Source organism: Carcharhinus amblyrhynchos, chromosome 2 (assembly GCF_965287045.1).
Source record: "Carcharhinus amblyrhynchos chromosome 2, sCarAmb.v2.hapA, whole genome shotgun sequence".
In the NCBI taxonomy this organism is placed as follows: Eukaryota; Metazoa; Chordata; class Chondrichthyes; order Carcharhiniformes; family Carcharhinidae; genus Carcharhinus; species Carcharhinus amblyrhynchos.
This window is the reverse complement of record NC_137325.1, coordinates 142,177,664-142,203,121: the sequence shown is the minus strand read 5'-3', so window position 1 is coordinate 142,203,121 and position 25,458 is coordinate 142,177,664. Positions and strand designations below refer to the sequence as shown.

The window sequence follows — 25,458 nt, the reverse complement described above, 5'->3', positions numbered from 1 at the left end:
GTGCGGAGGGTGTGGAGAGTCTGCAGAAGGATCTAGATAGGCTAGGCGAATGGGCCAGGAACTGGCAAATTGAATTTAATGTTGACAAGTGCGAGGTGGTCCACTTTGGTAGGAATAATGGTAGGAAGGACTATTACTTACATGGCGAAAAACTGCAGCAGGCGACGGTGCAGAGGGACCTCGGGGTCCTTGTGCATGAGTCGCAAAAACCCAGCCTGCAGGTGCAGCAGGTGGTCAGGAAGGCGAATGGGATGCTGGCCTTCATAGCGAGGGGGATTGAATATAAAAGTAGGGAGGTCTTGCTGCAGCTGTATAGGGCATTGGTGAGGCCGCAGCTGGAGTACTGTGTGCAGTTTTGGTCTCCGTACTTACGCAAGGATATTTTGACCTTGGAGGGAGTGCAGAGGAGGTTTACTAGGCTGATACCGGAGTTGAGGGGGTTGAGCTATGAGGAGAGGCTGAATAAACTAGGCTTGTACTCGTTAAAGTTTAGAAGAATGAGGGGAGATCTCATTGAGACATATAAGATGATGAATGGGATGGATAGGATAGAGGTGGAGAGACTCTTCCCGCTCAAAAAAGACAGTAGGACTAGGGGGCACAGCCTCAAGATAAAGGGGGGGCGGTTTAGAACGGAGTTGAGGAGGAACTTCTTCACTCAAAGGGTGGTGAATCTCTGGAATTCTCTGCCCGTTGAAGTGGTGGAGGCTGCCTCGCTAAATATTTTTAAGACGCGGGTTGATAGGTTTTTGATAGGCAAGGGGATTAAGGGTTATGGGAGAGGGCGGGAATGTGGAACTGAGCCACGACAGATCAGCCATGATCTTATTGAACGGTGGGGCAGGCTCGAAGGGCTAGATGGCCTACTCCTGCTCCTATTTCTTATGTTCTTATGTTGATTGGCCATACTAAATTGCCCCTCCATGTCCTGGGATGTGTGGGTTAGAGGGATTAGCAGGATAAGGCCTAGATGGGATTGGTGTTGGTGCAGACTTGATGGGGCAAAAGGCCTCTTTCTGTACTGTGGGGGTTTCTATGCTCCGGTTCCCTCCCACACTCCAAAGATGTGCAAGTTAGGTTGATTGGCCATGCTAAATTGACCCTAGTGTCAGGGGGATTAGCAGGGTAAATATGTGGGGTTACAGAAATAGGGCCTGGTTGGGATTGTTTATGGTCAGGCTCGATGGGTCTTATGGCCTCCTGTGGGGATATTGTTGATAAGAATGAGTTGCCGTTGGGTTTCCTGCATGTGATGGAACTCTGCCTGGACACCTGAGTGTTTGGATGGTTTAAAATTTCTCAAGGCTCCCAGTATATTCCAATTTACTTTCTCTTTTAGGCCAATGGCTTCCATCAAGAGTGCTGGGTCAAAAGGGAAATGGAAAGATGCCTCAGCAAGTTGAGCGAGGAGGATGAAACAGCATTCGGTAAGTGTTTCATTGCAAGCAACAGCAGTATGACGGAAGATTGGGAGAGTTGTAAAAGCCAGCAAAGGGCCATCGGAGAGGGAAATATTCGAATGTGGATCAGTTTGCCTGGAGCCATAACAGCATTTACATTCTATATTAATGACTTAGCCCAGGATACAGAGGGAAATGTATTCTAGTAAGACATATTTCCAAGTATATAAAAAGCAGGAGAGTAGCTAAAGTTGAGAAAAAAAATTTGATTTGATTTATTATTGTCACGTATATTGGTGTAGAATGAAAAGTATTGTTTCTTGTGCGCTATACAGACCAAGATGTGGAGATGTCGGCATTGGACTGGGGTGGGCACAGTTAGAAGTCTGAAACACCAGGTTAAAGTCCAACAGGTTTATTTGGTATCACGAGCTTTTGAAACACTGCCCCTTCAAGGAGCATAGAGTTCATAGAGTACATAGGGGAGAAAAAAAGGAGAGGGTGCAGAATGCTATACAGACAGAACATACCATTCATAGGGTACATGGGGAGAAGGAAAGGAGAGAGTGCAAATGCTATACACACAAAACATACCATTCATAATCCCAGATCTCTCTGTGTATCTGTGCTCCTGATGGTTCTGCCATTTGTTTTATAACTTTCTTCTTAGGGGAGAATTAGGGACAAAGTGTCACGGTTTATAAATAAGGGGTTGCTTTTTAAGACAGAAATGAGGAGAGTTCCTTTTTTTCAGAGGGTTGCAAGTCTCTGGGACTCTGGCTGGAATTTTACCATTCTGCATCTTTCCTTTCGTTCTCTATGAATGGTATGCTTTGTCTGTATAGCGCGCAAGAAAACGGTCCTTTTCACTGTATGGTAATACATGCGACAATAATAAATCAACTCAAATCAAATCAAATTCTCTACACCCGAGCTATGACTGTAACACTGCATTCTGCACTCTCTCCTTTCCTTCTCTATGAACAGTATGCTTTGTCTGTATAGCGCACAAGAAACGATACTTTTCACTGTATGGTAATATATGTGACAATAATAAATCAACTCAAATCAAATCAAATTCTCTACACTCGAGCTATGACTGTAACGCTACATTCCGCACCCTGGTCCTTCTCTATGAACAGTATGCTTTGTCTGTATGGCACGCAAGAAACAATACTTTTCACTGTGTAGCGATACATGTGAAGATAATAAATCAAACCAAATCAAAAGGAAAGTTATCGGGGGGTTGGCAGGAATGTGGGGTTACATTCAGATCAGCCACGATTTCATTGAATGGTGGGGTAGCTTTGAGGGGGCCGAGTGGCCTACTCCAGCTCCTAACTCGGATGTCCGTGTGACAATCACTGCTTCGGTAGTTATATTTTTCACCTCTTGGTTGTAGTTGGTTTACTGATTGGGCCAAGCAGTGTTTATCATTGAAATCCCACCTGCGATGGATGTTGCTGGCTGCTCTATCCCAACTGATAATTAATCAAAGCGCCGTGTAACTGTGACTCGGGTGAACAGATGGCGTTCCACACCAGTTCGATGCTGCAGAGTTTTAGTGCGTTGCTCCAGCAGGCAGTCCTGTCGTCAGGCACAGCCTGCGATGTGTTCCTACTGCACAGACTCATCACCTTCTCAAGGGCAATTAGGGACAAGGCAGTATTAGCCAAGCCAGCCACACTCACGTCCCCTGAACAGATATGAATAAAAAGACTTGCACCTCGAAGGTGGTTGAGTGTTGAAGATTAACCAGACAATGTGCGGCGAGTACTCAAATCTTCTAAGCTTTTATTACTTGCTAGCAAGGAGAACAGGCATAGTGAACTTTCCCAGCACATCCCGCTCCCAGAATCAGCTCAGAGAACAACATTGTTCTTCGTTGGCCTCAGGCGGGACTGTACGAACATCGGACGGACGTGCCTGTAAAGTTCCGCCCAGGAACTTCACTCTGTTGACTCTCATGGATAATTAGCAGCAATTGTTAATTACGGCAAATAAGAAATGAGCATCTTTCCATTTGCATACATAGTCCACCAATCATAGCGTAGCTTTTTGCCCATTCTTATCCAATCGAAAGCCATCTTCTTCATGAGCGCACCATATCTTGTTTTCTGCTGTTTGTCATGGTAACTTGTCTTTGTTTCATCCTGTGGCCAAGACCAGGAGTGCAGTGTTTATGAAACTGACACAAGGTTAGATTAGTCTCTTTGCTGAGCGTGCAACTGCTGACCCCAGTGAGGCCTTGTTTCCATACTTGCTGTCCCACTACGGTGGTGTCATCGGCAAACATGAAAATCGAGTTGGGAGGGGAATTTGGCCGCACGGTCACAGGTGTATAAGGAGTATAGTAGGGGGGCTGAGAACACAGCCTTGTGGGGCAACCGGTGCTGAGGATGATCGTGGAGGAGGTGTTGTTGCCTTATCCTTACTGATTGTTCTGAGCAAGACCACAGCAAAGATCAGAAGTGCAAAACAACCTCCCCCACAAACATGCTGGCACCTCTGATTGAGTACAGGGTGTATTCTGTCTATATCCAGAACATACCAATTAACCCAAAGAGAAAATGTCCTTGTGCATGAGTCGCAAAAACCCAGCTTGCAGGTGCAGCAGGTGGTCAGGAAGGCGAATGGGATGCTGGCCTTCATAGCGAGGGGGATTGAATATAAAAGTAGGGAGGTCTTGCTGCGGCTGTATAGGGCATTGGTGAGGCCGCAGCTGGAGTACTGTGTGCAGTTTTGGGCGCCGCACCTGCGCAAGGATATTTTGGCCCTGGAGGGAGTGCAGAGGAGGTTTACTAGGCTGATACCGGAGTTGAGGGGATTGAGCTATGAGGAGAGGCTGAATAAACTAGGCTTGTACTCGTTAGAGTTTAGAAGAATGAGGGGAGATCTCATTGAGACGTATAAGATGATGAATGGGATGGATAGGATAGAGGTGGAGAGACTCTTCCCGCTCAAAAAAGACAGTAGGACTAGGGGGCACGGCCTCAAGATAAAAGGGGGGCGGTTTAGAACGGAGTTGAGGAGGAACTTCTTCACTCAAAGGGTGGTGAATCTCTGGAATTCTCTGCCCGTTGAAGTGGTGGAGGCTGCCTCGCTGAATATTTTTAAGAAGCGGGTTGATGGGTTCTTGATAAGAGAGGGGATTAAGGGTTATGGGGAGAGGGCGGGAAAGTGGAACTGAGCCACGACAGATCAGCCATGATCTTATTGAATGGCGGGGCAGGCTCGAAGGGCTAGATGGCCTACTCCTGCTCCTATTTCTTATGTTCTTATGAAATCTCAACAGTCCTGGCAGCGTCTGTAAGGAGAGGAAGGAACTGATGCTTTGAGTCCAGATGACCCTTTCTTTTACTGCCCCGTTTGCCATGGGAATCAGAGGGGGCGAGGGTGGACAAGGAGAAGATCCACTGACCTCGGGTGGGATTTACGGTTTCAGAATTAACCCATGCTGCCATGGAAGCTCTATGCATCCTATACTTTTCTTATTCATTCATGGGATATGATTTAATTTGATTTATTAATGTCACATGTATTAACATACAGTGAAAAGTATTATTTCTTGCGTGCTATACAGACAAAGCATACCGTTCATAGAAAGGGAAAGAAGAGAGTGCAAAATGTAGTGTTATAGTGTAGAGAAAGATCAACTTAATGCAAGGCAGGGAAGAAGCTGTTCTTGAGTCGGTTGGTACGTGACCTCAGACTTTTGTATCTTTTTCCCGACTGAAGAAGTTAGAAGAGAGAATGTCTGGGGTGCGTGGGGGTCCTTAATTATGCTGGCTGCTTTTCCCGAGGCAGCGGGAAGTGTAGACAGAATCAATGGATGGGAGGCTGGTTTGCGTGATGGATTGGGCCCTTTGTAGACGTGGGTGTTGCTGGCTGGGCCAGCATTTATTGTCCATCCCTAGTTGCCCCTGAGAAGCTGATGGTGAGCCGCCTTCTTGAAATGCCGATACAACTGAGTGACCTAATCGGCCATTTCAGAGGGTGCTTGAGAGCCAACCACGTTCTGTGGCTCTGGAGTCACAAGGAGGCCAGACCAGGTAAGGACAGCAGATTTCCTTCCCTAAAGGGACAGTAGTTTATACCTGTATCATTAGCCGGTTTCCACCAATATGACTGTTCCCGCTGCTGCCACCACAGTGAATGATCAGGCTGTGATTACCTACCTGATGAATTACAAGTGGTTTCCTTGTGTCGCGCAAGGGTGATCAAGCTTGCAAGCCAGATATGTTGGGAATGGAGTTGTTTTTAAAACTGGTTTGTCGTCCCATAAGAACTTAAGAATTAGGAGCATCTGGCCCCTCGAGCCTGCTCTGCCGATCATGGCTGATCTTTTTGTGGACTCAGCTCCACTTACCCACCCACTCACCATAACCCTTAAATCCTTTACCGTTCAAAAATTTACCTATCCTTGCCTTAAAAACATTCAATGAGGTAGCCTCAACTGCTTCACTGGGCAGGGAATTCCAGATTCACAACCCTTTGTGTGAAGAAGTTCCTCCTCAACTCAGTCCTAAATCTGCTCCCCCTTATTTTGAGGCCATGACCCCTCGTTCTAGTTTCACCCGCCAGTGGAAACAACTTCCTGTTTCTATCTTATCTATTCCCTTCATAATCTTATAAGTTTCTCTAAGATCTCCCCTCATTCTTGTGAATTCCAATGAGTATAGCCCCAGTCTACTCAGTCTCTCATCATAAGCCGACCCTCTCAATTCAGGTATCAACCCAGTGAATCTCCTCTGCACCCCCTCCAGTGCCAGTATATCCTTTCTCAAGTAAGGAGACCAAAACTGTACACAGTACTCCAGGTGTGGCCTCACCAGCACCTTATACAGCTGCAACATAACCTCACTGTTTTTAAACTCCATCCTCTGTCACTCTGTACAGCGTCAGCACCTTATTCCACCATCTCCTTTTGATGGTTTTCAAGAACAGAAAGAACAAAGAGAAGTACAGCACAGGAACAGGCCCTTCGGCCCTCCAAGCCTGTGCCGATCATGATGCCCAAACTAAACAAAAAAAACCTGCCTTCATTTGGTCCGTATCCCTCTACTCCCTCCCTATTCCTGTACCCATCCAGATGCCTCTTAAATGTTGTTAATGTTCCTGCTTCCACCACCTCCTCTGGCAGCGCGTTCCAGGCTCCCACCACTCTCTGTGTGAAAAACTTCCCCCCGTACATCTCCCTTATACTTTCCCCCCTCTCACCTTGAACCTGTGCCCCCCCGTGTAATTGACATTCCCACCCTGGGGAAAAAGCCTCTGACTATCCACCCTGTCTCATCATTCTGTAGACCTCTATCAGGTCTCCCCTCAGCCTCCGTCTTTCCAGTGAAAACAATCCTAGTTTATTCAACCTCTCCTCATAGCCAACACCCCCGAGACCCGGCAACATCCTGGTGAACCTTAGAACATAAGAACATAAGAAATAGGAGCAGGAGTAGGCCATCTAGCCCTTCGAGCCTGCCCCGCCATTCAGTAAGATCATGGCTGATCTGTCGTGGCTCAGTTCCACTTTCCCGCCCTCTCCCCATAACCCTTAATCCCCTCTCTTATCAAGAACCCATCAACCCACTTCTTAAAAATATTTAGCGAGGTAGCCTCCACCACTTCAACGGGCAGAGAATTCCAGAGATTCACCACCCTTTGAGTGAAGAAGTTCCTCCTCAACTCCGTTCTAAACCGCCTCCCCTTTATCTTGAGGCTGTGCCCCCTAGTCCTACTGTCTTTTTTGAGCGGGAAGAGTCTCTCCACCTCTATCCTATCCATCCCATTCATCATCTTATACGTCTCAATGAGATCTCCCCTCATTCTTCTAAACTCTAACGAGTACAAGCCTAGTTTATTCAGCCTCTCCTCATAGCTCAATCCCCTCAACTCCGGAATCAGCCTAGTAAACCTCCTCTGCACTCCCTCCAGGGCCAAAATATCCTTGCGCAGGTGCGGCGCCCAAAACTGCACACAGTACTCCAGCTGCGGCCTCACCAATGCCCTATACAGCTGCAGCAAGACCTCCCTACTTTTATATTCAATCCCCCTCGCTATGAAGGCCAGCATCCCATTCGCCTTCCTGACCACCTGCTGCACCTGCAAGCTGGGTTTTTGCGACTCATGCACAAGGTCTTTGCTCTCTCTCCAAAGCTTCCACATGTGTCTGATAATGTGACAGGAGGACGATATCTTCCTGATTTTAGAGCAATGGTTAACTCTCCCCCACTCACCGCCGGCCCCCAGGACCAGCCCTGTCTTGTCCCTCACTGCCCTTTCCAGCAAAGTGTCTGCAGGGAAGCGGACAACTTTCCTTTGATGATTCTGCAAAGACGTTATTAACCTGGAGAGAGTGCAGAAGAGATTTGCAAGGGTGCTGCCAGGAGCCAAGGAGCTGAGTTAAAGGGAGAGATTGGACAGGCTGGGATTTTTTTCTTTGGAGTGCAGGAGACTGAGGCGAGATCTCACAGAGGTGTTTCGGATCATGAGAGGCATGGATAGGATCAGCCTTTTTCCCAGGATTGGGGAATCGAGAACCAGAGGTTTAAGTTAAAAGGGAAAAGAATTAATGGGAACTTGAGGATCAACCTTTTTGTTTTATTATTATTTATTTATTAGTCACAGTAAGGCTTGCATTAACACTGCAATGAAGTTCCTGTGTAATTCCCCTAGTCGCCACAATCCGGAGCCTGTTCGGGTTCACGCACTTAATCAGAAGCCCTGAGATGTAGGTACATCCACCGTGCTGTTAGAGACGGAGCTCTAGCCACAGTGAGGGAACGAGGATGTATTTCCAGCTCCAGTTGCCGAGATGAGCCCAGGGGAAGAATGTCGAAGTCTTTTGGAATGTGGGAGGAAACCGGAGCGCCCGGAGGAAGTCCACGCAGACACGGGGAGAACATGCAGACTCCACACAGACACTGACTCAAGCTGGGAATCGAACCTGGCTCTCTGGAGCTGGGAGGCAGCAGTGCCAACCACTGTGCCACTCCATACACAGACGGTGGTACATTTGGGCGGCACGGTAGCACAGGGGGTTAGCACTGCTGCTTCACAGCTCCAGGGAGCTGGGTTCGATTCCCGGCTTGGCTCACTGTCTGTGTGGAGTCAGCACATTCTCCTCGTGTCTGCGTGGGTTTCCTCCGGGTGCTCCGGTTTCCTCCCACAGTCCAAAGATTTGCGGGTTAGGTTGATTGGCCATGCTAAAATTGCCTCTTAGTGTCCTGCGATGTGTAGGTTAGAGGGATGAGCGGGTAAAATATATAGGGGTAAGGGGTTGGGGCCTGGGTGGGATTGTGGTCGGTACAGACTTGATGGGCTGAATGGCCTCTTCCTACACTGTAGGGTTTCTATGATTTCTATGTGTGGAGTGACGTTTTTTACACAGAGGGTGGTACGTGTGTAGAAGGCGCTGCCGGAGGAGGTGTTTGAGGCAGGGACATTGGCAACATTTGAAAGGCATTTGGACAGATTCAGAGGGATATGGGTCAAACGTAGGCAAATGGGGTTGGCTTAGATGGGCATTTTGGATGGCATGGACCTGTTTGGGGCCAAAGGGCCTGTCTCCACACCATAGATTCTATGAGTGCCCCTCAGCTAACTGCACCATCTGATGATGGTGGTGTTAGACCCAGCTCATCCACGTCTGTCCTCTTGGGTGAAAGTCAGCATTCCCAAGGCAGGGAATGTGTCCCAGTCTCCTCGCCAACATCAACTGAGTATTTATCTTCCTGCAGTTTCTCGGAGCTCGCTGCTGGCAAACTGACAGCCCCATTTCCCTCCATTACCACAGTAACTGCGCTGCCTCGCCTGCGAAATGCTTTGCAACACCCTGAGGGTTTAAAATCCACTAAGTCAGGCCAAGTTCTCCCTTGGAAAGGAACGTTCCTGGAACATATCTGACAACATATCCTGGAACGTGTCTGGGGTAGCATGGCACAGTGATTGGCACTGCTGCCTCACAGCGCCAGGGATCCAGGGATCGATTCCCAGCTTGGATCACTGTCTGTGTGGGCTTTTGCATGTTCTCTGCGTAGGTTTTCTCCCATTTAAGTTTAGTTTTATTTATTAGTCATGACGCGGAGATGCCGGCGTTGGACTGGGGTGGACACGGGAAGAGACCTCGCCAGGTTAAAGTCCAACAGGTTTAGAACAAAGAACAAAGAACAACACAGCACGGGAAACAGGCCCTTCGGCCCAACGAGCCCGCGCCGCCGTCCCACTGTCTCAGTGACCTATTCATGATTTTAGTCTATACCTAACGTGCGAGGATCAGGGAGGTCCAATTTAGGGACAATTTAGTACCCAATCAATCAGCCTAAAAGCACATCTTTGGGGGATGTGGGAGGAAACCGGAGCACCCGGAGGAAACCCACGCAACCACGGGGAGAACGTGCAAACTCCCACAGACACAGGCCCAAATCCATGTGTCCGCACAGCAACAGAGATAGTCTCTGAGCTGTCATGTTGCCCTCGAGATGGTCCAGTTTAAGCACACTAACGACATGAAGCAATAGGCAACTCCCGAAGCAACGTCCAAGAGCAGCCCACTACAACCTGCCGCATGCATGCCCCTTGCTGGACTTAAATGCCTGTGGAGACAAAAAAATTCATTATTAAACAGGCAAAGACTAACATCCCTGAGGCAAAACGTATTCCCAAGCCTACAATGTTTAGTAAGGCCTACTATATCCCCCTATATGTAGCCCGCTCATATGGCTGTCTAAGTGACTCTTAAACAACCCTAGCGTGCCTGCTTCCACCACCTTACTCGGCAGTGCATTCCACACCCCCACTACCCTTTGCGTGAAAAACTGCCCTCTAATATTTGTCTTATACCTAGCCCCCCTCACCCTAAGCCCGTTACTTGGAATCAAAAGCTTTCGGAGCGCTGTTCCTTCATCAGGTGAGTTCACATGGGTACACTCACCTGATGAAGGGGCAGCACTCCAAAATTTCTCGATTCCAAATAAACCTGTTGAATTTTAACCTGATTTTGTGAGACTTCTTACTTATTATTAGTCACGAGCAGGCTTACATTAACACTGCAATGTGAAAATCCACTAGTCGCCACACTCTGGTGCCTGTTCGGGTACACTATGGGAGAATTTAACATGGCCAATGCATCTAGCTAGCACATCTTTCAAACTGTGGGTGGAAACCAGAGCACCCAGAGGAAACACGCACAGGTTTCCTTCCACAGCCCAAAGATGTGCGGGTTAGGTGGATTGGCCATGCTAAATTGCCCCTAAATGTCCCAAGATGTGGAGGCTATGGGGATTAACCATCGTAAATGCACGGGGTTAAGGGGAGAGGCGGTGGGGGAGAAGCAGGCCTGGGTAAGATGCTCTGTCGGAGAGTCAGCGCAGACTCGATGGGCTGAATGGCCTCCTTCCGCGCTGTAGAGATTCCATGATTCTACGATCAGAAATCAGGAGGTGCCTGCCCCAGGATGGATGTATTGTACCTCAGCCACTATGAAATGTGAGGCGAAGGCTTAGTGGTATTATCGCTAGGCTATTAATCCAGCTAATGTTCTGGGGACCCGGGTTCGAATCCTGCCACGGCAGATGGTGGAATTCGAATTCAATAAAAAATATCTGGAATTAAGAATCTACTGATGACCATGAAACCATTGTCGGAAAAATCCATCTGGTTCACTAATGTCCTTTGGGGAAGGAAATCTGCCGTCCTTACCCGGTCTGGCCTACATGTGACTCCAGAGCCACAGCGATGGGGTTGACTCTCAACTGCCCTCCAAGGGCAACTAGGGATGAACAATAAATGCTGGACAAACAGTGACACCCATGTCCTAGAAATGAATAAAAAGTTGCACACAGGCCATTGGAGTTACACAAGAATAAAATTCAGTGCTCTGAAGAGCCTCCCATATTCCTTTGATTTGATTTGATTTGATTTATTATTGTCACATGTATTAGCATACAGTGAAAAGTATTGTTTCTTGTGTTCTTTACAGACAAAACATACCATTCATAGAGAAGGAAAGGAGACAGTGCAAAATGTAGTGTTACAGTCATAGCTAAGGTGTAGAGAAACTTAATGCAAGGTAGGCCCATTCAAAAGTCTGATGGCAGCAGGGAGGAAGCTGTTCTTGATACGTGACCTCAGACGTTTTGTATCTTTTTCCCGACGGAAGAAGGTGGAAGAGAGAGGGGTGTGTGGGGGTCCTTAATTACGCTGATTGCTTTGCCGAGGCAGCGGGAAGTGTCGACAGAGTCAATGGATGGTTTGCACGATGGACTGGGCTACATCCGCGACCTTTTGTAGTTCCTTGCGGTCTTGGGCAGAGCAGGAGCCCATACCAAGCTGTGATACAACCAGAAAGAATGCTTTCTACGGTGCATCTGTAAAAGTTGTTGAGAGTCGTAGCTGACGTTCCAAATTTCCTTAGTCTTCTGAGAAAGTAGACGCCTTGGTGGGCTTTCCTAACTATAGTGTCAGTATGGGGGGACCAGGACAGGTTGTTGGTGGTCTGGACAATGGATGGGAGGCTGGTTTGCCTGATGGACTGGGCTACATTCACAACCCTTTGTAGTTTGTCATCGTCTTGGGCAAAGCAGGAGCCCATACCAAGCCGTGATGCAGCCAGAAAGAATGCTTCCTGTGGTGTATCTAGCTCGGTTTCCATTTTAACATGAAAGTTAAGTGGCTTTCTGTTGGCAGAAGGAATCAGTGTTTCTGTAACTGGGAGGTAACTCTGACCTTTTGTGTCCAGCAGATATGAGTGACTGTGTCACCGTCAGATCCCATCTGTATTCAAAATGTATTCAGAATTAAGTGGTTAACAAGCGACTGTGGCGAGGGAATGGGCCAAGCAGATTTGGTACCATCTGTCCCCCTGCTTCTCCTAACCTGTTGAGGTTGTATGGCCACAGGCGCAGAGGCAAGGCTAGCTTTGTTCTCTGGGTCAGTGATGTTTAAGGAAACCAAAAAGGGAGGCTTGTCTTTGTCTGGCACCGTTCGCAACCTCAGGATATTACAGAGTGCTCTGCAGCTAATAACGCACCCTCAACACCCTCGCTGCCGGAAATGCGATGACGAATTTGCGCACAGCAAGCTGCCGCAACAGCATCGCAACGATAAGCGGGTAACCTTGAGTTGCTTTGATTTACTATTATCACATGTATTAGCGTACAGTGAAAAGTATTGTTACGATACAGCCAAAGCGTACCGTTCGTAGAGAAGGAAATGAGAAAAAAAGTAAAGTTTATTTATTACTCGCAAGTGAGGCTGACATTAACACTGCAATGAAGTTCCTGTGAAATTTCCCCCAGTCATCACAGTCCGGTGCCTGTTCGGGTCAATGCCCCCTAACCGTCACATCTTTCAGACTGTGGGAGGAGAACCCACGCAGACACGGGGAGAACTCTGCACAGACAGTGACCCAAGCCAGGAATCGGACCCGGGTCCCTGGCACTGTGAAGCAGCAGTGCTAACCGCTGTGCCACCACGTTGTCCCGAGAGAGTGTTACAGTCATAGCTAGGGTGTAGAGAACTTAGCACGAGGTAAGTCCATTCAAAAGTCTGAACGCAGCAGGGACGGAGCTGTTCTTGGAGTTGGTCTGTGATTGCGACGCAGGGATATGTATTGGCCAGGGAACTGGTGATATCTTAAGAACATAAGAACATAAGAAATAGGAGCAGGAGTAGGCCATCCAGCCCTTCGAGCCTGCCCCGCCATTCAATAAGATCATGGCTGATCTGTCGTGGCTCAGTTCCACTTTCCCGCCCTCTCCCCATAACCCTTAATCCCCTCTCTTATCAAAAACCCATCAACCCGCTTCTTAAAAATATTTAGCGAGGCAGCCTCCACCACTTCAACGGGCAGAGAATTCCAGAGATTCACCACCCTTTGAGTGAAGAAGTTCCTCCTCAACTCCGTTCTAAACCGCCTCCCCTTTATCTTGAGGCTGTGCCCCCTAGTCCTACTGTCTTTTTTGAGCGGGAAGAGTCTCTCCACCTCTATCCTATCCATCCCATTCATCATCTTATACGTCTCAATGAGATCTCCCCTCATTCTTCTAAACTCTAACGAGTACAAGCCTAGTTTATTCAGCCTCTCCTCATAGCTCAATCCCCTCAACTCCGGTATCAGCCTAGTAAACCTCCTCTGCACTCCCTCCAGGGCCAAAATATCCTTGCGCAGGTGCGGCGCCCAAAACTGCACACAGTACTCCAGCTGCGGCCTCACCAATGCCCTATACAGCTGCAGCAAGACCTCCCTACTTTTATATTCAATCCCCCTCGCTATGAAGGCCAGCATCCCATTCGCCTTCCTGACCACCTGCTGCACCTGCAAGCTGGAGGAGGGAACCGAGTGCAGGGTGTCGAAATTTGCTGATGACACCAAGATTGGGGGAAAGGCAAATTGTGCGGAGGGTGTGGAGAGTCTGCAGAAGGATCTAGATAGGCTGGGCGAATGGGCCAGGAAATGGCAAATGGAATTTAATGTTGGCAAGTGTGAGGTGGTCCACTTTGGTAGGAAGAATGGTAGGAAGGACTATTACTTACGTGGCGAAAAACTGCAGCAGGCGACGGTGCAGAGGGACCTCGGGGTCCTTGTGCATGAGTCACAAAAACCCAGCTTGCAGATATCTTCACTGTCCTTCTTCAGAACGGCGTGGTCCTTTATGGGCAGCCGAAGAGTTTATTGCTTCCCCTGAAAGACAACGCCTCCAAGCGTCTACATGAATGTTTTGTACACAGGATCCTGAAAGGCACCCTCCCCCACCAAGGGGGGTGCCTGAAAATATCGATGCATTGCCAGAGCATGCTAGGATACTTGTACTGATAACCTTCCCACAGAACATTTACCAACACTGACATATGAACCATCTCTGTTTACTGACATACATACATCCCTAACATTTATCACCTTCACCTATGGGATGCGAGAGACCATTTGGGAATCGACCATTTGGCTCATTGAGTCTGCACCGGTCCACCGACAGAGTATCTTACCCAGGCAAGTCCACGTATTTACCCCACTAATTCCCTAAAACCTACACATCTTAGGACGCTAAGGGGCAATTTACCATGGCCAATCCAACTAACCTGCACATCTTTGGACTGTGGGAGGAAACCGGAGCACCCGGAGGAAACCCACGCAGACGTGAAGAGAGCGTGTCAGCTCCACACAGACTGTTACCCAAGACTGGAATTGAGCCCGGGTCCCTGGCATTGTGAGACAGCAGTGCTAACCACTGTGCCGCCATGCTGCCTTTCACCACATGTAGGCCAGACCAGGTAAGGATGGCAGATTTCCTTCCCCGGAGGACATTAGTGAACCAGATAGTTTTTATGACAATTGAAAATGGTTTCATGGTCATCATTAGACTTTTAATTCCAGATTATTATTGAATCCAAACTTCACCATCTGCCGTGGTGGGATTCGAACTCAAGCCACCAGATGCGGTTCCTGGCTTGCATGTTCAGTGACAATACCACCATACCATCGCCTCCCACATACATCCCCCTCCCCCACAAATATTGACACACACACAGAGAATAAAGAACAAAGAAAAGTACAGCACAGGAACAGGCCCTTCGGCCCTCCAAGCCTGTCCCAATCATGATGCCCTAGCTAAACTAAAACAAAACCTTCTGCCCTCACTCGGTCCGTATCCCTCTATTCCCCCCCTATTCATGTATCCATCTGGAAGCCTCTTAAATGTTGTTAATGTTCCTGCTTCCACCACCTCCTCTGGCAGCGCGTTCCAGGCACCCACCACTCTCTGCGTGAAAAACTTCCCCCCGTACATCTCTCTTAAACTTTCCCCCTCTCACCTTGAACCTGTGCCCCCCCGTGTAGTTGACACTTCCACCCGGTGGCACGGTGGTTAGCACTGCTGCCTCACAGCATCAGGGACCTGGGTTCAATCCCTGGCTTGGGTCACTGTCTGTGTGGAGTTTGAGCATCCTCCCTAGCGTTTGCGTGGGTTTTCTCCGGGTGCTCCGGTTTCCTCCCACAGTCCAAAGACATGCGGGTTAGGTTGATTAGCCATGCTAAATTTCCCCTTAGTGGCAGGGGACTACATGGGTAAATTCATTTGGTTGGGTGGGATTGTTGTCAGTGCAGGCTGGATGGGCCAAATGGCCTTCTTCTGCATTCAGGATTTTATGATTCACCCTGGGGATAAAGCCTCTGACTATCCACCCTGTCTATGCCTCTCATAATTTTGTAGACCTCTATCAGGTCTCCCCTCAGCCTCCATCTTTCCAGCGAAAACAATCCTAGTTCACTCAACCTCTTCTCGTAGCCAACACCCTCGAGACCAGGCAACATCCTGGTGAACCTCCTTTGCTCTCTCTCCAAAGCTTCCACATCCGTCTGGCGGTATGATGACCAGAACTGCACGCAATACTCCAAATGCGGCCTAACCAAGGTTTTATATCACTGCAACATGATTCCCCAACAGGCAGTGCATCCCATCCCGATCTTGCTTGTAGATACCAACATATCTGCAAACATTAAGAACATAAGAACATAAGAAATAGGAGCAGGAGTAGGCCACCCAGCCCTTCGAGCCTGCCCCGCCATTCAATAAGATCATGGCTGATCTGTTGTGGCTCAGTTCCACTTTCCCGCCCTCTCCCCATAACCCTTAATCCCCTCTCTTATCAAGAACCCATCAACCCGCTTCTTAAAAATATTTAGCGAGGCAGCCTCCACCACTTCAACGGGCAGAGAATTCCAGAGATTCACCACCCTTTGAGTGAAGAAGTTCCTCCTCAACTCCGTTCTAAACCGCCTCCCCTTTATCTTGAGGCTGTGCCCCCTAGTCCTACTGTCTTTTTTGAGCGGGAAGAGTCTCTCCACCTCTATCCTATCCATCCCATTCATCATCTTATACGTCTCAATGAGATCTCCCCTCATTCTTCTAAACTCTAACGAGTACAAGCCTAGTTTATTCAGCCTCTCCTCATAGCTCAATCCCCTCAACTCCGGTATCAGCCTAGTAAACCTCCTCTGCACTCCCTCCAGGGCCAAAATATCCTTGCGCAGGTGCGGCGCCCAAAACTGCACACAGTACTCCAGCTGCGGCCTCACCAATGCCCTATACAGCTGCAGCAAGACCTCCCTACTTTTATATTCAATCCCCCTCGCTATGAAGGCCAGCATCCCATTCGCCTTCCTGACCACCTGCTGCACCTGCAAGCTGGGTTGACCCCGAGGTCCCTCTGCACCGTCGCCTGCTGCAGTTTTTCGCCACGTAAGTAATAGTCCTTCCTACCATTCTTCCTACCAAAGTGGACCACCTCACACTTGCCAACATTAAATTCCATTTGCCATTTCCTGGCCCATTCGCCCAGCCTATCTAGATCCTTCTGCAGACTCTCCACACCCTCCGCACAATTTGCCTTTCCCCCAATCTTGGTGTCATCAGCAAATTTCGACACCCTGCACTCGGTTCCCTCCTCCAGATCATCTATATAAATGGTAAATAGCTGAGGCCCCAGCACCGACCCCTGGGGCACCCCACTAGTCACCAACCGCCAATCTGAATAGCACCCATTGACCCCCACTCTCTGCCTCCTATTTGACAACCAATCCTCTATCCACGCTAACACCCTACCCCCAACTCCATGTCCCCTGACCTTCTGCAATAACCTCTTGTGAGGTACCTTGTCAAACGCCTTCTGAAAATCCAGAAAGACCACATCCACCGGCTCTCCTCTATCCACTGCCCTAGACACATCCTCATAGAACTCCAGTAAATTTGTCAGACACGACTTCCCTTTAATGAAACCGTGTTGCGACTGCTCTATCAAGCAGTTCCCTTCAAGATGCCTCGCAATTTCCTCCTTAATGACGGATTCTAACATTTTACCTACCACAGACGTTAAACTAACCGGCCTATAATTCCCCGCCTTTTGCCTGGCACCCTTCTTAAACAACGGCGTAACATTAGCCGTTTTCCAATCTTCCGGCACTTCCCCGGAATCCAGCGACGTTTGGAAAATAACCACCAAGGCATCCACTATCACCTCCGCCATTTCTTTCAGAACCCTCGGATGCATTCCATCCGGTCCTGGGGATTTGTCCACAATCAGCCCCTCCAGTCTGTCGAGCACCACCTCTCTAGTAACAGTAATGTCATTAAGACCCTCCATTCCTACCACCTTTCCATCGCTAACACCCGGCAAATTATTCACGTCCTCCTCCGTGAAGACAGAAACAAAAAAGTTATTCAATACCTTAGCCATATCCCCATCCCCTACCACTAGCTCCCCTTTCTCATCCTCTAAAGGACCAACGTTCACCCTAGCCAGCCTCTTCCTTTTTATATATTTATAAAAACTCTTGCTATCCTTTTTTATATTAAGTGCTAGCCCAGCCTCATAGCTTCTCCTTTGCCACCCTTAAGGGAACTCCTGCAAATACTGGCACACTCTTGGGGACAACCTTCAGATAATGCCACGCTTCTGGGGATTTGCGTATTGCCAGTTGGCAATATTCGCTCATCTCTGAGCCAGGAGGTGGCGTATTCAAACCCTATTCGACAAGGGGCCACACCAAGACTGCTACATAAGATAAAGGTGCATAGTGTTACGGGTAATGTATTAGCATGGATAGAGGATTGGTTAACTAATGGAAAGCAAAGAGTGGGGGTAAATGGGTGTCTTTCTGGTTGGCGATCAGTGATGTGCCTCAGGGATCAGTGTTGGGACTGCAATTGTTTACGATTTACAAAGACGATTTGGAGTTGGGGACCGAGTGTAGTGTGTCAAAATTCGCAGATGGCATTAAGATGGATGGAAGAGCCAAGTGTGCAGAGGATGCTGGAAGCCTGCAAAGGGATATGGATCATTTAAGTGAGTGGGTGAGGGTCTGGCAGATGGAGTACAATGTTGGGTAAATGTGAGATCATCCATTTTGGCAGGAATAACAGCAAAATGGACTATTATTTAAATGGTAAAAAATTGCAGCATGCTGCTGTGCAGAGGGATCTGGGTGTCCTTGTGCAAGAATTGCAGGGAGTTGGTTTGCAGGTGCAGCAGGTAATTAAGAAGGCAAATGGAATTTTGTCCGTCATTGCTAGAGAGATGGAGTTTAAAAACAGTGAGATTATGTTGCAGCTGTATAAGAACATAAGAAATAGGAGCAGGAGTAGGCCATCTAGCCCTTCGAGCCTGCCCCGCCATTCAATAAGATCATGGCTGATCTGTCGCTGCTCAGTTCCACTTTCCCGCTTTCTCCCCATAACCCTTAATCCCCTCTCTTATCAAAAACCCATCAACCCGCGTCTTAAAAATATTTAGCGAGGCAGCCTCCACCACTTCAACGGGCAGAGAATTCCAGAGATTCACCACCCTTTGAGTGAAGAAGTTCCTCCTCAACTCCGTTCTAAACTGCCCCCCCCCTTTATCTTGAGGCTGTGCCCCCTAGTCCTACTGTCTTTTTTGAGCGGGAAGAGTCTCTCCACCTCTATCCTATCCATCCCATTCATCATCTTATACGTCTCAATGAGATCTCCCCTCATTCTTCTAAACTCTAACGAGTACAAGCCCAGTTTATTCAGCCTCTCCTCATAGCTCAACCCCCTCAACTCCGGTATCAGCCTAGTAAACCTCCTCTGCACTCCCTCCAAGGCCAAAATATCTTTGCGCAGGTGCGGCGCCCAAAACTGCACTGGTGAGGCCACACCTGGAGTACTGGGTACAGTTTTGGTTTCCTTACTTGAGAAGGGAGATACTGGCACTGGAGGGGGCGCAGAGGAGATTCACTTGGTTGATTCCAGAGTTGAGAGGGTTGGTTTCCTTGAGGAATCTCAAGGAGTTGGTTTGCCAATGCAGCAGGTACTTAAGAAGGCAAATGGAATTTTGTCCTTCGTTGCTAGAGGGATGGAGTTTAAAAACTGTGAGGTTATGTTGCGGATGTGGGAATGAGGGGGTAGGAGGCACAATCTCAGGATAAGGGGCTGATTATTTCGGAACGAGCAGCGAGCCGTCCCTTCAGTCAAAGGGTTGTGAATCTTTGTAACTCCCTACCCTCGAACATCTTGAAGGCTGGTGTTGACAGAAACCTGGGGCTGGATTTTCCAACCTCGCCCAGTGGCTGGGATTCTCCAGTCCCCCTGCTGTGAATGGAGATTTAGCTGAGTGCCAGATTCTTGCTGGCAGCAGCGGCAGTGCGTGCAAGACCGGAGAACTACGAGAGGCATGGACGAAATGGATAATCGGAAGCTTTTTCCCCCAGGGTGGAAGCCTCAGTTACTAGGGGGCGTAGGTCTAGGTCTGAGGGGCAAGGTTAAAAGAGATGTACGAAGCATGTTATGTACACAGGGGGTGGTGGATGCCTGGAACTCGCTGCCAGGGGGAGGTGGTGGAAGTGGATACGGTAGTGACTTTTAAGGAGCGTATTGACAAGTACATGAATAGGATGGGAATGGAGGGCTATGGTCCCCGGAAGGGTGGGAGGTTTTAGTTAAGTCGGGCAGCAGGCTTGGAGGGTCAAAAGGCCTGTTCTTGTGCTGTAATTTTCTTTATTCTTTGTTCTATCCGAGTTCCACATTGAATTTATCAGTGACGATACTTACTGCACACGTAAGAAAAACATCTTCAGATGCTGAAGAGTTTGGAAGAAGTCGGGTGAACATAAGAACATAAGAAATAGGAGCAGGAGTGGGCCATCTAGCCCCTCGAGCCTGCCCCGCCATTCAATAAGATCATGGCTGATCTGTCGTGTCTCAGTTCCACTTTCCCGCCCTCTCCCCATAACCCTTAATCCCCTCGCTTATCAAAAACCCATCAACCCGCGTCTTAAAAATATTCAGCGAGGCAGCCTCCACCACTTCAACGGGCAGAGAATTCCAGAGATTCACCACCCTTTGAGTGAAGAAGTTCCTCCTCAACTCCGTTCTAAACTGCCCCCCTTTATCTTGAGGCTGTGCCCCCTAGTCCTACTATCCTTTCTGAGAGGGAAGAGTCTCTCCACCTCTATCCTATCCATCCCATTCAACATCTTATACGTCTCAATGAGATCTCCCTTCATTCTTCTAAACTCTAACGAGTACAAGCCTAGTTTATTCAGCCTCTCCTCATAGTTCAACCCCCTCAACTCCGGTATCAGCCTAGTAAACCTCCTCTGCACTCCCTCCAAGGCCAAAATATCCTTGCGTAAGTACGGCGCCCAAAACTGCACACAGTACTCCAGCTGCGGCCTCACCAATGCCCTATACAGCCGCAGCAAGACCTCCCTACTTTTATATTCAATCCCCCTCGCTATAAAGGCCAGCATCCCATTCGCCTTCCTGACCACCTGCTGCACGAAATGATGAGAGTTTCCATTTCCTCGTAGGCTACACTAGCTGGACTGACTGCATTCCACCACAGAGTCTGAAGTCGATATTTTCTATAACTGAGTCAGAATTATAATGATCTGAGTACCACATAGGTAATGACTCCCACATCGTTCAATGAATAAGCCTCGAGGAAGCATTCATCTGAGCAGTTAGAATTACAAAGATTAATTCAGGAACATAAGACATGAGCTGTTTTTTTTAAATAATGTACCATCTATCCCACCTGATTTATGCTGGAGAGGCTGACTGCTTCCTAAATAGAATCAATCTCAATTTACAGCATTGCAACAGGCCATTTGGCCCATCTGCTCCATGCTTCACACAAGCCTCCCCTCATCTGACTGCATCTGACATGATGAGGGGTGGCACAGTAATTGGCACTGCTGCCTCACAGCCCCAGAGACCCGGGTTCAATTCCAACTCCGTGACTTACTTAAGAACATAAGAAATAGGAGCATCTAGCCCCTCGAGCCTGCCCCGCCATTCTATAAAATCATGGCTGATCTGAAGTGGATCAGTTCCACTTTCCCGCTTTCTCCCCATAACCCTTAATTCCCTTGTCTGTCAGAAACCTATCTACCCGTGACTTAAATATATTCAGCGAGGTAGCTTCCACCACTTCAACGGGCGGAGAATTCCAGAGATTCACCACCCTTTGAGTGAAGAAGTTCCTCCTCAGCTCCGATCTGTGTGGAGTCTGCATGTTCTCCCCATGTCTGCGTGGGTTTCCTCCAGTTTCCTCCCGCAGTCCAAAGATGCGCAGTTTAGGTGCATTGGCCACGCTAAATTGCCCCTTAGCATCCAAAGACATGGAGGTTTGGGAGATTAGTGGGGTAAATACGTGGGATTACTGGGATGAGACCTAGGCTAGATGCTCTGTCGGAGAGGACAAAGCAGCCCACTTGATTGGCACCACATCTACAAACATCCACTCCCTCAACCACCAATGCTCAGTAGCAGCAGTGTGTACTATCTACAAGATGCACTGCAGCAACTCAACAAGGCTCCTTAGACAGCATCCTCCAAACTCATGTCCTCTCTCACCTAGAAGGACAAGGGCAGCAGATACATGGGAACACCATCACCAGGTACCCCTCCAAGCCACTCACCGTCCTGACTTGGAAATATATCGCCGCTCCTTCTCGAGGTCAAAATCCTGGAATTCCCTCCCTAATAGCACTGCAGTGTACATCTCAGGACTGCAACGATTCAAGAAGGCAGCTCGCCACCACCTTCTCAAGGGACAATTAGGGATGGGCAATAAATGTTGGCCTAGCCAGCGATGCCCAAACCCCAGAAACAAATTTTAAAATCAGAAAATATTGTCAATAAGATGCTGGTGGACTTTGGAAATTTTTGATTTGATTTGATTTATTATTGTCACATGTATTAACATACAGTGAAAAGTATTGTTTCTTGCGCGCTATACAAACAAAAGCATACCGTTCATAGAGAAGGAAAGGAGAGAATGCAGAATGTACTGTTATAGTCATAGCTAGGGTGTAGAGAAAGATCAACTTAATGCGAGGTAGGTCCATTCAAAAGTCTGACAGCAGCAGGGAAGAAGCTGTTCTTGAGTCGGCTGGTACGTGACCTCAGACTTTTGTATTCTTTTCCCAACGGACGAAGGTGAAAGCAAGAATGTCCGGGGTGCGTGGGGACCTTGATTATGCTGGCTGCTTTTCTGAGGCAGCGGGAAGTGTAGACAGAGTCAATGGATGGGAGGCTGGTTTGTGTGATGGACTGGGCTACATTCACCACCCTTTATAGTTTCTTGGGCAGAGCAGGAGCCCATACCAAGCTGTGATACAACCAGAAAGAATGCTTTCTATGGTGCATCTGTAAAAGTTGGTGAGAGTTGTAGCTGACATGCCAAATTTCCTTAGTCTTCTGAGAAAGTAGAGGCGTTGGTGGGGCTTTCTTACTGATAGTGTCGGCATGGACAGGTTGTTGGTGATGGAGATACCTAAAAACTTGAAGCCCTCGGCCATTTCTACTTTGTCCCCATTGATGTAGACAGGGGCATGTTCTCCTCTACACTTCCTGAAGTCGATGACTATCTCTTTTGTTTTACTGTCAACGAGGGAGAGATTATTTTCGTCACGCCAGTCACGTCGCGGAGAGACGTGGGTGGTCAGTTGGTGCGTGTATTCAAGACTGAGGCCGATAGATGCCTGGGCTTTGAGGAAACGGGGACAGGACAGGAAAGGAGAGAGGAGATAAAGACCTTCAACCGATTGATTGAATGGCATAGCAGGCGTGATGGGCCGAATGGTCTAATGCTCCTGTTTTTCTGGTCCCCCTTTTGTTACCTAGCCAATTTTGGCGGAGGAGGAGGTGAAGAGTGCTGGTATATCCGAGCAGGGAGTTAATGTCTAAAGAGGATAATGGAGAGTAAGAATGGAGGAGGAGGTGTTTGATTAGAGTGTAACGGCGCATTAATATTTATTGCATTGTTGAATGTGCCAGAGTTGAATAAATACTCTTCACAGAAATACAGACGTATTAAGTGCGTTATTCAAAAGATCAAAAGTCTGATTTCACTGCAACGTATAAATAGGCACCTAGCTTATATTCATGCAGTTTTAAATGCTTTTCCATTGTTGATGCGCCCTGCTGTGTTTGAGGAGAGAAGAATTGCTTCTTAAAGAATGCAGTGTGTAGGAGAACACTTCACCTGCTGACTGCTGCCCTATTCACACCAGCTGAATGGCTCAAATCATATCTGTGAGGCATGAACAGAGCTTTCAGGGCTCTCTGATAATGGTAGCCACAAAAGGCGGCAACAAAACACTCGTGGAGCTGAAGGACCCTGACTGAGAATGGAGGGGACTGTTCCGTCGTGTCGGTGGGGCCTCGGCCTGTTGCGTTTGGGTTGACTGTGCGTGCGTACCCTGTTGACCGAGAAGTGCGCGCGGAATTGGAGCGGAGGTGGGCCGTTCGGCCCCTCGAGCCTGGCCCGCCCGCTCAATCGGCTGAGGGCTGATTTTACAGAATCCCTGCCGTGCAGAAGGGAGGCCGTTCCGCCCATCGAGCCTGCACCGATGGCAACCCCGCCCAGGCCCAATCCCCGCAACCCCCACCCGTTTACCCGGCAAATCCCACCCCCCCCCCACCGACGCTAAAAGGCAATTTAGCACGGCCATTCCGCCTAACCCGCACATCTTTGGTGGGAGGGAGGAAACCAGAGCACCCAGAGGAAACCCCCGCAGATCTTCCTCTAGCTATGACTGTAACACTGTATTCTGCACCCTTTCCTTTCCTTCTCTATGAACGGTATGCTCTGTCTGTACAGCACACAAGAAACAATACTTTTCACTGTGTACTAATACATGTGACAATAATAAATCAAATCAAATATACTCCAGATTTGGATTGAGTGTGACAATACTACATGTGGAAAGGGAGCTCCTTAAGTTTGAAACAGGGACCAAACCCTGTCAGTATGCTCCATATCATAGAATTATGGAATCATACACCACAGGGGAGGTGACTATTTCGCCCATCATGCTGGTACTAACTCTTGAACTGGTGCGATGACAATAATCTCTCCCTCAATGGCAACAAAACGTAGGAGATAGTCATCGACTTCAGGAAGTGTAGAGGAGAACATGCCCCTGTCTACATCAATGGGGATGAAGTAGAAAGGGCCGAGAGCTCCAGGCTTTTAGGTGTCCAGATCACCAACAATCTGTCCTGGTTTCCCCACCACGCTGACACTATAGTTAAGAAAGCCCACCAATGCCTCTACTTTCTCAGAAGACTAAGGAAATTTGGCACGTCTGCTACGACTCTCACCGACTTTTACAGATGCACCATAGAAAGCACTCTTTCTGGTTGTATCACAGCTTGGTATGGGCTCCTGCTCTGTCCAAGACCGCAAGGAACTACAAAATGTCGTGAATGTAGCCCAATCCATCACACAAACCAGCCTCCCATCCATTGACTCTGTCTACACTTCCCGCTGCCTCAGAAAAGCAGCCAACATAATTAAGGACCCCACACACCCCGGACATTCTCTCTTCTATGTTCTTCCATCAGGAAAAAGATACAAAAGTCTGAGGTCACGTACCAACTGACTCAAGAACAGCTTCTTCCCTGCTGCTGTCAGACTTTTGAATGGACCTACCTTGCATTCAGTTGATCTTTCTCTACACCGTAGCTCTGACTGTAACACTACATTCTGCACTCTCTTCTTTCCTTCGCTATGAACGGTATGCTTTGTCTGTATAGCGCACCAGAAACAATATTCTTCACTGTATACTAATACATATGACAATAATAAATCAAACCAAATCAAGTTGAAAGAGCTATCCATTTAGTCCCAGGTCTTGTGGTGCAGCGGTTTAGCGACCCTGCCTCTGAGCCAGAGGGTTCGAGTCCCCTCCCAGCACTTGAAGGTATGTTCGTAATGTGGCGAAACATGTTGAGTGCATCAACCACAAAATCTTCCCAAAGACGCCAATGGTTGGCAGTAAGAGACAGAGAGAGACTCTTAGTCAGCCATGCTTGGTGTGGAGTGGCTCCCCCTCAAGCTATTAGGCTCTGGCCACCCATCCTGGGAATGGAAACAGATGAAAGTTGCCTTTGTGCACCAAATGTGGGAAGTGAATTGGAATTGGGATCCGTTTAGTCTCCTTGCCTGCAATTCTCACCTTTTCCAGTATATCTCGAATTCCTGTATCTATCACAGGAAGTGGGTATGCAGGTGCAGCATGGAATCAAAAAAAGGC

The 25,458-nt window shown here is 48.3% G+C and overlaps 1 protein-coding gene across 1 annotated transcript in view; it reads left to right on the top strand.

Annotated features, from left to right (window-relative positions):
* The first annotated feature begins 1,360 nt into the window (after nt 1-1,360).
* The window catches only part of LOC145361737 (pituitary adenylate cyclase-activating polypeptide type I receptor-like), a 137,202-nt gene continuing 113,104 nt past the window's right edge, over nt 1,361-25,458 (top strand). The window contains exon 1 of the mRNA XM_080217669.1: nt 1,361-1,427. Coding sequence (XP_080073795.1) covers nt 1,379-1,427 — 49 coding nt within the window. The 5' untranslated portion in view covers nt 1,361-1,378. The remainder of the gene's footprint in view (nt 1,428-25,458) is intronic.